Source organism: Neltuma alba, unplaced genomic scaffold (genome assembly GCF_004799145.2).
Source record: "Neltuma alba isolate B1F8T4 unplaced genomic scaffold, ASM479914v2 tig00005764_pilon, whole genome shotgun sequence".
NCBI lineage: Eukaryota > Viridiplantae > Streptophyta > Magnoliopsida > Fabales > Fabaceae > Neltuma > Neltuma alba.
The window spans coordinates 127,703-143,292 of NW_021634221.1; the positions used below are offsets into that span (position 1 = coordinate 127,703).

The 15,590-nt window shown below is 30.5% G+C and overlaps 1 protein-coding gene across 1 annotated transcript; it reads right to left on the reverse strand.

The window, feature by feature from the left end:
• Positions 1 to 13,306: 13,306 nt before the first annotated feature.
• Positions 13,307 to 14,113, reverse strand: LOC114748617 (uncharacterized). Its single transcript, XM_028937055.1, has one exon. The coding sequence runs from the start codon at positions 14,111 to 14,113 to the stop codon at positions 13,307 to 13,309; it is 807 nt and encodes a 268-aa protein (XP_028792888.1).
• Between the last annotated feature and the right edge of the window lie 1,477 nt (positions 14,114 to 15,590).

Below are 15,590 nucleotides of genomic sequence, written 5' to 3' on the forward strand. Positions count from 1 at the left end.
GGCCTGAACCACCACCTTTTATTTTCGCTCATCACTCCATTCCATCCTCACTCCTTTCTCGTTCGTCCACTCTTCGTTTACCGAAAAGAAATTCGTGGCCCCAAAAAAAAAAAAAAAAGACAGAAAAATGACACATAAACTTCATAATACCAAAAAAATCTGCTAAATTTGAGAAATCTTAATTTAGTCTTAAGAGACTAATTTGGCATTTTTAAGTTTGCTGAAATAACCATAATGCCCTTCATTTTATTTATTGTTTTTAAGATACCAAAAACCCCACTGACCGGTCAGTCACCGGAGCTTCGGGGACCGGCCGACAATTGGTTACCGGAACTCCGACGGTCAGAAACAATTTTTTTTGAAAATTTTTACAACTTCAATATAACAGCTAACAACTTTTTTAACGTTACTAACAACTTCAATATAGTAGTTAACAATAGATTTTCTGGGAAATTCAACAAGCTCCGGCGGCCGGAAACAATTTTTTAAAAATTTTTACAACTTCAGTATAACAATTAACAACAGGTTTTTCAGAAAATTTAACAATTGGTCATTGGAGCTCCGGCAACCGGAAACAATTTTTTTGAAAATTTTTACAACTTCAATATAATGGCTAACAACTTTTGTAATGCTATTAACAACTTTAGTATAGCTGTTAACAACAGGTTTTTGAGTTTGTTAACAACATTACAAAAGTTGTAAAAATGCTACTTCTTGGATTTCCTGAAAAACTTGTTATTAACTGCTATATTGAAGTTGTTAATGGCGTTATAAAAGTTGTTAACCGTTATATTGAAGTTATAAAAATTTTCTTTAAAAAAAAGTAGTTGTTAACGTTATAAAAATGCCATTTTTTTGAATTTTTACGAGAACTTGTTGTTAAATGCTATACTGAAATTGTTAATAGAGTTACAGAACTTGTTAACGACATTACTGTTAGTGGCAACTTCACCCAAGAGGGAGGGTGAATTGGGTGAGTTATAAAAATTTTAACGTAATGAAACAGTGCTGTAAATAAAACAGAGAAAGTTGAGTTAGGAGGATTTCACCGTAGAGTGAAGACACAAGATTTATACTGGTTCAGTCTCCACCACTTGACCTATATCCAGTCCTCAGAATACCTCTGAGATTTCCACTATGATCCAAGATTAAACGAGCTCCTAGCACCTAAATATAGTAATTGATTTTCTCAATTACTCCCCCTTACTACCCGTAAGGTTACAATCCCTCTCAAGAGTCCACACTCTTGAGTTCCTCTCAGAAAATAGGTAAAAAGTATATCAAACTCTCTTACAAAGTAAATGAGTAATAAACACTGAAGCTCATTGAGAAAACAGAGTATTGAATGCAATAGTAAATGTTCTAGCAGAGGGTAACTCACGTAGTCAATACTTCATTCAATGCTCTTCGCGCCTTTTATAGTTAGAGATGTTTAATTAATCGTTAGGCTGGAGAACTTCTAGCTGTTGGAAAACTCGGTTGCGTGCATTTGGCAGTTACAACAGCAGTTTGTCATTAATGTTTCTGATATGGTAGGTTACAGGCTACTAAGTAACCGTTGAGCTCGCTTTATAATCTATAACAATACTCGAAACAAGTTAGTCCTCTTTCAAAAGGAAACTTGTAAAGGTAATTGAACAAATAATGATCATTGATATTTATATACTAATTAGAAAAGCAATGAATCAAACATAAAGTACTTTAAATATGAATTGATCATACTTGATTGATGTCTTGATCGATAAGTAGTTGATCGATCAAGTTTTCGAGTAAATACAGAGAAAACTTTAGTCACATATACGTACATTTATTGATGAGCTTATGGATCAATAGATGATTGAATAAATGATCGATAAACGATGAGAAAAGAATACGGTGACTTCTGAAGAGATTATGCAAGAATAAAACTCTAAATTCATCTATGCCTTTGAATCCTTTCAATAGAGAATTAAGACTAACAGGAAGGCTGAGAAAAGCTTAAAGATAAAAAGGATAAAAGATTTTGAAATCATCGTGAAAAGTTTCTTATGAAATGAACTGGTATATTGATCGAACAAGTGATCGAAAACTGTTTGATCGATCATATTATTGATAACGCTAAGTATGAGGGAAATAGATTTTGAGCATCATTGATCGAATACTTTATCGATAAATGAATAATAGATAAACTGATCGATAAAAAGTCTAGAAAAGAATTTCACATTGAAATCACAGAATATATGATGTTAGAATATTTGATCGATTAAGGATTAATCGATTAAGTGATCAATAAAATATCGTTGAAAACTTAGCTCAAAAAAGGTTAGGGAAATAGCTTGATCGATCACGTTTTACGAAAATAGAAGTTTCAGAAGTTTGGATGATCGATCATTTGATCGATAACTCAATGATCGATCAGGTGATCCAAAAATGACTTAAAACAGTTTAGTACAGTGACACAGTGATGATCGATCAATTGATTGATAAACCTCGATCATTTGATCGATAAACCACTGATCGATCAATTGATCGATTAAGGATCCTGACAACATACCTGGACAGAGTAAAAACTATCGATAAACCAGTAAGTTATTAAACAATGTCAGAACAGGTTATCAATTAAGTATTAATCGATAAAGTGATTGATAAATGGTGAATTATCCAGAATACTAAGTGAGTACGAAGACTTTACCATTTATCTGTGCTTTCATCGATAACACGTTGATCGATCATATGATCGATAAAAGCTTACCAGAAATGCACAGATTTTCTAACTGCTGATTGAACTTTGATTATCAATTAGTTGATTGATAATTTTCTACAAGCTTTTATATAACTTAATGTCAACGATGATCGATCAATTGATCGATCAACTCATAAAATTTGAATTATCTATTAGTTTATCGATCAAACCTACTGCTAACTTACTAGCAACCAATTTATCTGACATAAGATCGATTAACCTTTGATCGATCAGGTGATCGATCAACATACCAAACCAGAACTTACTTAAATTGTTATAATCAAAACCTTAAATCTAACAATTATTGAAGTTGTAAAAATGCTACTTTTTGAATTTTTTGAAAAATTTGTTGTTAACTGCTATACTGAAGTTGTTAATAATAGTACAAAAGTTGTTAACTGTTATACTGAAGTTGCAAATTTTTTTTTAAAAAAGTAGTTGCTAAATTTGTAAAAATGTCATTTTTTTTGAATTTTTAAGAAAACATGTTGTTAAATGCTATACCTAAATTGTTAATAGAGTTACGGAACTTGTTAACAGCATTATTGAAGTTGTAAAAATGCTACTTTTTGAATTTCTCAAAAAATGTTGTTAATAGCGTTACAAAAGTTGTTAACCGTTATACTGAAGTTGTAAAAATTTTCAAAAAAATTGTTTCTGGCCTCCGGAGCTCCGGCTACCAATTATTAAATTTCCCGAAAAACTTGTTGTTAACTGTTATAGTGAAGTTATTAATACTGTTACAAAAGTTGTTAACCGTTATACTGAAATTGTAAAAATTTTCAAAAAAATTGTTTCTGGCCACCGGAGCTTATTGAATTTATTAGAAAACCTGTTGTTAACTGCTATATTGAAGTTGTTAATAACGTTACAAAAGTTGTTAACCATTATATTGAAGTTGTAAAAATTTTCAAAAAAATTGTTTCTAACTGTCGAAGTTCCGGTGACCAATTGTCGGCCGGTCGCTGGAGCTCCGATGATTGCCGCTGCAGGAGCTCCGGCGACAGGCCAACTAGTGGTTTTGGTATTTTAAAAACAATAAATAAAATAAAGGGTATTATGGTCATTTCAGCAAACTTAAAAATGCCAAATTAGTCTGTTGAGACTAAATTGGAATTTCTTAAATTTAGCAGATTTTTTTGGCATTATGAAGTGTGTTATTTTTCTGTCTTTTTCCCCCAAAAAAAACTTGATAAACTTGAACTACCCATAACCATAATAGCAAAGTATTCCATTGTAATTAAAAAAAACTATAATAGCAAAAAAAAAAAAAATTCTTCCGGTCATAAATATAAGACCCCTTTTATAATTTACACTATAAAAAGGATCTTATATTTAGGATCGGAGGAGTATTTATATATGACTGTGATGAAAAAAAATCATAACTATGGTTTATTCATTCTTTTAATTACTTTTCTCAATTACGTGGACTATTTGCAGAATTTTTTTTGGAAAAAAAATACATTTAACGTGCTGAAATATTTTTTCTTAACAGCACTTAGCATTTTGAAGTGATTTTTTTAGTGTAATTTTGCCATTAAAATTTTCAATCATCTCAGGCATTTTCTAAATTTATTTTTCATATATTCAACTCAAATATTTAATCATTCTAAGTACTAAAAATATGAAAGATAAGTGCTGAAAATATTTAATATGACTATTGAATATTGAAAAGTTGAGTAATGAGAACATGGAAGGTGAGTGATGAAAATAATTGATTTAGGATCATTCTGAATGGATGATTTCAATTCCTGAAAAAATTCTATATTTTCATTCATGAAAAGATATTTTAAGGATAAAATTGTACCAATAATCGTTTTAGAAAATTGAGTGCTATATATTGAGAAAATATTTTAAAATATTGAATGTAGTTTTTTTTTTAAATATATATATCTACACATTTTCTACAAGTCCATATAATTTTTAGAGAATAATTAAAAGAATGAACAGATCATAGTTATAAGGTGAAAAAAAAAAGAATAGATCATGGTTATGATTTTTTTTAACTCTCAGTCGTATATACATATTTTTTGAAAAAAATCAGAGAAAATGACCTAGGAAAAAATAATATTTATTGAGGAAGACTGTAAAAAATGTGATTATTTAGGAGGATCAAGTATCAAAATATATATTTAAAAATACTAAAACACCTTCAACTAAATTTCACACATTTTCTCTGACCACCACCTTAATTTACAACTGATTTTGGATTATTTTTCATTGGTTACAGCATAAATTTGATCCTTTAACTTTATATAAAGTTTTGGTTTCTTAATTTAAAAAGCATTTATTTGATCTTTTAACCCTAAAATTGTTATGCTTAAATGACCATTTTTTTATAACAATTATAGTTGTTTTAAAAATTAAATTTAATATGCTATCATTTGAAAATGCTCTATCAACATTTAAGATTTTAATGTAATATTTTTTATTAATAATTTTAGATTTAACGGACTAAAATTATACTTTATAAAATTAAGGGATCGAAATAAAACTCTTTGTAAAATTAAAAGACTAAACATATATTTCAGCATTTTTCATTAAAGAAATAATTTTACGCTGTCATTTTACTTCTGTGGATCTCAATTTTCAGGCCTAAAGCAATAGATATTGCTCAAACCAAATAAATCTGGCGTTATATCTAATTCAATTTTGAAGTCATAATCTCACTCCATCTATACTTAATTGATTATAAACAAAAAAAATTATAAACTAAATAAACCAAATACTTGTATGTACAAATTTTGAAATAGTAACATACATAATAGCAACACACCGACAACAAGAAGTATTAATGAATGGTACAGATCATCCAATGGAATATTTGAGGTAGTAACATAATCAATCACATCAACTACAAGAGTTTCAACATTAATATCCGTGTTATAGAACTACAAGAAATAAGGAGAATGAAGAGTAGAAAAGAAAGCGAGATAGAGAAGACAATGACCTTTTCTCATTCACTTTGGTTTAAGGTACAAATGCCTCATGTATGCCCTCTATTTATAGGCCTCCAAGCATTGAAGTTCTATACTAAGGTTACAAAGGAATAAAGAACATCATAATAGCATTAACAATGAGAAACTCCTCCCAAATCATTCATTAGGGAGGTTATGTAGTTTATGACACTTGAAGGTAAGGAATCCTATGAGAATTCTAAGGGTTAGGGGTTATGGACATCCACTTATACAATATTCATAACACTCTCCCTTGGATGTCCATAATGAGTATTGTGCCTCATTAAAACCTTACTAGGAAAAACCCATTGGGACAAAAACCTAGTGAAGGAAAAAGAGTACACAATATTTACTCCCCCTAATGAAAACATCATTTTATGTCTTTAAGTCTGCGCATTCCAATACCATACACTAACTTCTCAAATGTTCTAGTCGGCAATGTCTTTGTAAACAAATCAGCAAGGTTGTCACATGAGCGAATTTGTTGAACATCTATATCACCACTTTTCAAAAGATCATGAGTGAAGAAGAACTTTGGAGAAATATGTTTTGTTCTATCTCCTTTAATATATCCTCCATTTAATTGAGCTATGCATGCTGTATTGTCTTCATATAATACTGTTGGAATCTTCTGTTCAAGGGAAAAACCACACATTTTTTGAATATGTTGAGTCACTGACCTCAGCCAAACACATTCTCGACTTACCTCATGAATTGCAATTATTTCCGCATGATTTGATGAGGTAGCTGATAAAGTTTGTTTTGTTGAACGCCATGAGATAGCTGTACCTCCACAAATAAATAAATATCTTGTTTGAGACTTGCCTTTATGTGGATCTGATAGAAATCCTGCGTCTGCATAGCCAATTAATTGTAATTCTGATTCATTAGAGTAAAATAATCCCATATCAATTGTCCCCCGAAGATATCGAAATATATGCTTAATTCCATTCCAATGCCTTCTTGTTGGGGAAGAACTAAATCTTGCCAATAAACTAACAGCAAATGCAATATCAGGTCGTGTTGAATTAGCAAGATACATTAATGCACCTATGGCACTAAGATATGGTACTTCAGGACCAAGAAGTTCTTCCTCATCTTCTTAAGGACGAAAAGGATCTTTATCCTTATCCAGTGATCTTACAACCATAGGAGTAGATAACGGATGTGCCCTATCCATATAAAATCGCTTTAATACTTTTTCAGTATAAGTTGATTGATGGAGGAAAATTCCATTTGCCAAGTGCTCAATTTGCAAGCCAAGGCAAAACTTTGTTCTTCCAAGATCTTTCATTTCAAATTCTTTCTTTAAACAATCAACTGCTTTTTGAAGCTCTTCAGGAGTTCCAATTATATTTAAGTCATCCACATAGACAGCAATTATAACAAACTCTGATCCAGTTCCTTTTATAAAAACACATGGGCAAATTGGATCATTTTTATAACCTTCTCTCAACAAATATTCACTAAGTCGGTTATACCACATTCTTCCAGATTGTTTTAATCCATATAAGGATTTATGCAAACGAATTGCATAATTTTCTCGAGAATTCTTATATGCCCCTGGCAATTTAAATCCTTCAGGGATTTTCATATAAATCTCAGTATCTAAAGAACCATATAAATATGCCGTAACAACATCCATTAAACACATTTCAAGTTTTCTATGGACTGCCAAACTAATTATATATCTTAAAGTGATTGCATCCACCACAGGAGAATATGTCTCTTCATAATCAATACCAGGTCTTTGTGAAAATCCTTGTGCTACAAGCCGTGCTTTATATCTAACAATATCATTTTTCTCATTTCGTTTGCGCATGAAGACCCATCTGTATCCAACTGGTTTCACACCATTTGGTATATGGACTACAGGTCCAAAAACTTCACGTTTTGAAAGTGAATTTAACTCTGCTTGAATTTAACTCTATGTCTACATTCTTCAACTGATGTAGGTTTAAGATCCTCATGTTGATTAATTATTTCAACAGCAACATTATATGAAAAAAATATTGTCAACAACTGTGTTCTCTCGGTTCCATCTTTTTCCTGTAGTAACATAACTTATCGAGATCTCTTCATTGTTTTCAGGTACCTGAGCCTCCTTTAAAATCTTTTGATTAGTTATGTTTCGGTCCTCTCCTATAGGACTTGCCTCCTCAATTTGACTATCATGACCATCATGATTATTTGCTCCTTTTTTCTTTCTAGGAGTTTTATCTTTGGAACCGATTGGTCTACCCCGCTTCAGGCGTGGTTTGGTTTCACTTGCACTTTCTAGTTGTCCTCCTGGGACATCAATTCTAATTGGCGAATTTTCAGCTGGAATGTGAGATTTAGTAATTCTCTTAGGATCAGTAAATGCATTTGGCAGTTGATTTGCAATGTTTTGCAAATGAATTATTCTTTGAACTTCAAGGTCACATTGTTGTGTACGAGGATCTAGATGAGATAATGATAATGCTTTCCATATAATTTCTTTATCCAGCTGCTTATTATCTCCCCCTAATATTGGAAAAATTGTCTCATCAAAATGACAATCGTCAAAACATGCTGTAAACAAATCTCCTGTTAATGGTTCTAAATATTTAATTATAGAAGGAGATTTATAGCCAATATATATCCCTAACCTTCTTTGAGGTCCCATCTTTGTGCGTTGTGGTGGAGCAATAGGGATGAATACCGCACATCCAAAAATTCTAAGATGGGAAATATTTGGCTCTCGACTAAAAGTTAATTGTAACGGGAAGAATTCATGATAACTTGTTGGCCTGATGCGTATAATTGCTGCTGCATGCAGAATTGCATGTCCCCAAGTTGAAATAGGAAGTTTTGTTCTCAAGAGCATTGGTCTAGCAATCAATTGGAGGCGTTTAATGAATGACTCTGCTAGACCATTTTGAGTGTGGACATAAGCAATAGATTTTTCTACTGTTATTCCAGTTGCCATGCAATAATCATTAAAAACTTGAGATGAAAACTCACTAGCGTTATCAAGACGAATTGTCTTAATTGCATGGTCTGGAAACTGTGCTCTTAATCGAATTATTTGAGCAAGTAATCTAGCAAATGCTAAATTACGTGTTGATAACAAACACACATGGGACCATCTTGTAGATGCATCTATTAAAACCATAAAAATATTTGAATGGTCCACATGGTGGATGGATAGGTCCACATATATCTCCTTGGATACGCTCTAGAAATGCAGGAGATTCAACTCCTATTTTTGTCAATGAAGGCCTTATAATTAATTTGCCTTGAGAACAAGCAGCACATGAAAATTCTTTAAATTGGAGAATCTTCTGGCTCTTCAATGGGTGTCCATGTGAATTTTCAATAATTCTTCGCATCATAGTTGATCCGGGATGGCCTAACCGATCATGCCAAACAATAAATGTATCTTTATCAGTAAACTTCTGGTTTACCGTAGCATTTGTTTCAATTGTACTAATATTTATATAGTACAAACCAGAAGATAATGTCGGTAATTCTTCCATGACATATTTTTCTCCATTTCTTACCATTGTAACATGCAAATATTCAATGTTCTTCTCATTTATAGTCTCAACATGATATCCATTTTGGCGGATATCTTTAAAACTTAATAAATTTCTTTGAAACTTTGAGGAATATAAAGCATCATTAATAACAAATTTTGTTCCTCTGGGTAATATTATAATTGCTCTTCCGGAGCCTTCAATTAGTTTTGTATTACCCGCTATAGTATTGACGCTTACTATTTATCGTAAGATGAGAAAAATATTTTCTATCTTTGAGTATGGTGTGTGTTGTAGCACTATCTATCAGGCATATATCTTCTTTCTTGTGCCCAACAAAAGGAAGAGAAACATCCATATTCTTCACCAAAAGAAAAAAAAACATTCATTAACATAAATTCGAAGTACATCATGATTAATAATACTCTTAAAAGAAGAGAAATAATAAACATAAACTAAATTAAAAAGCATAAATAAAGCAAACTAAAATTATCCAAATTCTTCTAATCATGATTCTCAAAGAAATCAGCCACATCCAAATGTGCCATAGCATCAAGGCCATTAACATCATCTAGCTCATTGATATCATCATTTTTGCTGTGACATTTGAGAGAAAAAATCATATATTTATGTCACATTTGAATTGAGAAAATGGAAATTTATTTAACCTTATGAGAAAATTTATTATAATTAGTTGATATTAATTTCGATTGGTTGGACAAAATCATCTTTGCAGTATGTGTAAATTCTATATATATTACAAGTTAAACTTATAATACTTATAACTATTTATTATTATTTATTACAATATTATTAAGATGAATTTGTCTCCTTATTCTTCTCAAATTACTTAGTTCCTGAAGAATTATGTGTAAAAATATTAATATAGTTTCTGAAGAACTAATACATATTTTTCTTTATGGGCAGATAAAGAATTAATGGTAAAAAAAAAAATGACCATTGATCTACATTAGAACTTCGGTTTCGAAAGAGTCTGAAAAGTAATAGCCTAATCAAATTAAAATCCATAATTATATATGAACTAGGAAGTACTTGGACTTCTAAGTGATAGAGGTTATTAGCCTATTATATGCTAGTCACTGTTTTTGAAATACATGAATAAAGAAAACATGTTTTTATGACTCACACTTGAGGGGGAGACTGTTGAAATACAAGTGTGAGTTGATGTTGGATAGAATTTTACTTGAAACTTGTTACAGTAAACCAGAAGTTTACTCGCCGAATTAATGTATAGTTGGGGTGGCTTGTCTGATTATCATAAATAATATATATGATGTAACAAATTATTGATGATTATGTATCAACATTCATTGAAGAACCAGAAGATTCTTCATGAATAGCCAACATATTATATGATCCAAGAATTCATATGCTACTTATTCTCAATGAAAAATTGATTACATTGATATCACTAGTTATGATGTAAAATGGATCTCTACATTTTTGGAAATATATCAAATTCAGATATATGAGCCTATACCAATAGCATGCAAACCATACAAGTATTTAATAAATTTGATAGATGCATCTATAAGATGGTTACATGTATTATTATTAATTTGCAACCTGAATGTTGCAAAATTATTTGAGTTATCATTACGTTGAGTGCACAAGTTCCAGACTATGAGATCCAGAAAATTTCTATTGAAAAAGATTGTGAATTTATATCCCTGAATTTCAGTGATCAACATGCATTTGTTAGAAAAATAATTGAAAAGTCTACTTAACAGAACGATCTGGCAGAATTATTAGCCTCCATGAATGGCCAGATTAATACTTTTGAGAATAAGATCTTCATCTCAGGGTTGGCTTGTTTTGTTTGATATGTTGCAATATTTATGCAAATCAATTCAATAAAATTCTCTCAATGAAATTGGCTTTTGGTCAGGAGCCAAATACTTTCCATCTTAAAAGTTTGAATGTGCAATGCTTATGTCTATTGATCCACCACAATATACATATAGATGGATATAAAAAATTGGAATGAATGTTGGGTAAGAACCTCCTTCTTCTTGTTTGTATCTAAAAGAAACAAAAGGGATGTTTCTAAAAGAAGCAAATGAATTGAGGAGACTCATACTGCATGATTAATTGATTGTCATTCGACAAAATTTTCCCAACATGAGGGGGAGAAATTGAGTAGTTGGAAAAGATAACATATAGAATGCATTATTATTATCAAGTATAGATCCTCAGATATATGATAGTATGAACCAAAAGTTCATCAAAGAATGTATCCATGAGATATTAGAAAATATGTGCCAAATGCTATTACTGACCTAAGTGAGTATTACTAAATCTCATATTCCAGCTGAAAATGCTCCAATTAGTATAAATAAAAGTGAGACATGCCTGAAGCATGAGAGATTAATCGGTTCCAATATAATTATATTGAACAAAAAGGAGCATGAAATTTAAAAGTTATATTAAGGAGGCATGTGCTCTAGAAGAGTACTGAGACATAACTAGTTGGAAAAAAGAGAGCCCCAGAAGAGGTTCAGGTACCTGAAAAGTAATGAAGAAATCTCAATAAGTTATGTCACAAAAGGAAAAATGGAACCAAGAAAATAAAGTTGTCGACAACGTTTTTGATAATAATATCACGTGATTTTAAAGAGGATCTTATATTAAAGTAGAAATTTGGCCAAAAGCAAAAGGAAAAGGAGAAAAGATGCAATGGAAAGATAATTATTATTTTAATATGTGAAAATTATGGACCTGCAGTCCAAACACATCAAATACAAAGTTATTATGTGACAGATGAATATTTTTGTGAAAATAAAGAATTTCACAAAGGTCCAGTGATTATGATTAGGCATAATATTTTGTGATGGATGCAATAATTTTTGCATATATTACTAGTTTGGCAGTATATGAAAAATAAAATATGCGTCTGTTAGATATCATTATAGCCTATACATGTGGCTCACTAAATAATGAAGTTTACATGAGAATTCTTAAGGGATTTAAAATGCCAGAAGCATTTATATAGAAGAAAATAATCCAATGCTTAAAATATTATGTTGAATAAGATAATATGAGTATACATATCTGGCTTAGAAAAATATATTAGAAAATAAATAATTTCGCATCTTACTTGACCCGTAGATCAAGTTACTGAATGCATCAATGATTGCAAAATGATTGATTTTGTTATGATAATTTTGTTTGCAAAATATATTCAACTAAATAGATTAGAAGTCCCGTATATTTATTCTATAATAATATTTACATATATTGTCAATATTATGGTAAAGATAAGTTTCTGCAGGTATGCATGTGAATAACAAAACTGAGATTGGATATGTAGTTTTATGAAACTATTACATGATATCATTTTATTCAAATTAAATTAATTTGAGTCGATACAAGATATATTATAGTATTTTTCATAATAAACTTTCTTTGCAGTTTTCTCAATGCAAGTAAAGAATATATTGATAATTCCACATATCTAGAAGATATGTTAGAGGAATACATTTCAATATAATTTGATGACGACGTACTATGCATAGTTCAGCTAAAAAAAAGATATGTTTGAAAAGGCATTGGACAACTTGAGAAATTAGTATACTCTATTATGATAAAATGATAGAGAGTGATGCTATTGACAGGGGGAGTAAAAGTGATGTTGTCATTAGGGGGAGTAAAGATCATGTTGTACTCTTTTCCTTAGCCAAGATTTTGTCCCATGGGGTTTTTCTGTTAAGGTTTTTTAACGAAGCAGCTTCAATGTATATTGTATACTCTTTTTCCTTTACTAGGATTTTGTCCCACTGGATTTTACCTAGTAAGGTTTTAATGAGGCACAATATTTGTTTATGAACATCCAAGGGGGAGTGTTGTAAATATTATGTTGTGTGGATGTTCATAACTCCTTAGCCCCTTGGGATTCCTTCTCATGGTTAATGGCATTATACCTTATAACTCCCAAATTGAAGGGTTTCAAGTATTGATTTCCTATAACCTCCAATTGTACAATTATGTTGCTTAATTCCTTTCTTTATGTACTTGTAACTCTTTAGGTTAGTCTTCAATATTGGGGTCCTATAAATAGGAGATGATGTATACACATTTGAGACAATGAAGTGAATGAGAACTCCCCCTTAATTTCCAACAACTCTTGAAGGGCCATTTTTATCTTTTTTCTGCCCATCCCCAAGTTTCTTCTTTGGGTGGGTATTTGGGTTATAATTGTTGCTTCCCCCACCATAATGACAGTAATTTGTGCGTCCCCTACCACGACCACGGTCTCGGCCACGACCACCACCACGACCGCGTCCACGTGTATGATGATTATTGCATACAGTCACATTCGCTTCAGGGAATGGAGCTGATCCAGTGGGACGGATCTCATGATTTTTCATTAATAGCTCGTTATTTTGTTCAGCCACAAGAAGACATGAGATCAATTTAGAATATTTCTTAAAACCCTTTTCACGATATTGCTGCTGCAGGAGCACATTTGAAGCATGAAAAGTTGAAAATATTTTTTCTAATAAGTCCTCATCTGTTATTTTCTCACCACATAATTTCAATTGAGAACTTATTTTGAAAACTGCTGAATTATATTCAGTCACAGATTTAAAATCTTGGAGCCTCAAATGCATCCATTCATAACGAGCTTTAGGCAAAATTACCGTTTTTTGATGATCATACCTTTCTTTTAAATTATTCCACAATTCTAACGGGTCTTTCACCGTCAGGTATTCAGCTTTCAACCCTTCATGCAAATGGTGGCGTAGGAAAATCATAGCCTTAGCCTTGTCTTGGCTAGTTGCTTCATTTCCAGGTAAAATAGTACTTCCTAGACCTTTGGCATCTAGGTGGATTTCAGCATCTAAGACCCAAGACAAATAATTTTTTCCAGTGATATCAAGAGTCGTAAACTCGAGTTTGGTAAGATTGGTCATGGATTAAACTAAAATGATAATAACAAAAATTAGAATTATAATAAAATTGATGCACACTGAAACATAACAAATAAAATATTAGGATTCAAAAGTCACCGATAAATAAATTATTCCTTTAAAATTATAAACAAAATAAATGAATAAATAAACAATGACAAATAAACATATATGAGAAGGGGAAAAAAAAGGATAAACAACACAAATAATTAGTTACAATAATAATATAGAGACAATGTATATATAAATATATATAGGGGGAAGGGGGGAAAGCGGTAATATAAATGCGGTAATATAAATAAATATATAAATATTACAATAGACTAACTAATATATAATAACAATTTAAATTAAAAAAATAAAATAAAAATAATGCTACAGTGAGATAAACGAAATAAATATAAATTGATAAATAATGAAACTATAATTATATAAATCACATTATATAATCACATATAATATTATTAGGCCTTATTATAAATAAATTATATAAACTACATATATAAACAACATAAATAAATACAAACAAATATAATGATAGAAAAAAAAATATAAACAGTGTAAATTATATATATGTATATGAGAGTTAGTACAATATAGATAAAACAACAGTAAATTTTATATATATATATATATGTATATATGTATATGAGGGTCAGTACAATATAGAAAAAACAACATGGGACACTGTAAATTACTAAATTATATGTATATGAGAGTTAGTACAACACAGATAAAATAATGTAAAACACTATAGATACCAAATGGAGATGATACATAAATTACATCAATTATTTAAAACAAACATAATATTTTACAATGTGACAACAAAATAAAATGACTTAAAATAAAACAGAATGTTAACATAATATAAAGCACAAAAAGGAGAAAAATAAAATAACATAAAATAAAAAAATATAACATAATGAAAAAAAATTAAAATGTAAAGAAAAGAACAATAGAGTAACATAAAAAAATTAAAATGTAAAGAAAAGAACAATAGAGTAACATTATGTAATATAAAACATGATAATTAAGAAAGGAGATAATATAAAGTTAATATGTAGTCAATACATAGATATATATTGTGATGATTGAGTAAGGAGATAATTAGACGATAAGAAGAGTGTATCATCTTACGAAGGGTTTATACCTTAAATTTTCAGAACAAGGTTGTGCTGATAACGTGTTATAGAACTACAAGAAATAAAGAGAATGAAGAGTAGAAAAGAAAGCGAGATAGAGAAGACAATGGCCTTTTCTCATTCACTTTGATTCAAGGTACAAATGCCTCATGTATGCCCTCTATTTATAGGCCTCCAAGCATTGAAGTTCTATACTAAGGTTACAAAGGAATAAAGAACATCATAATAGCATTAACAATGAGAAACTCCTCCCAAATCATTCATTAGGGAGGTTATGTAATTTATGACACTTGAAGGTAAGGAATCCTATGAGAATTCTAAGGGTTAGGGGTTAT

Excerpts from the sequence above, each read along its gene's own strand:
- LOC114748617 (XM_028937055.1), bottom strand. The coding sequence starts at position 14,113 with ATGACCAATCTTACCAAACTCGAGTTTACGACTCTTGATATCACTGGA.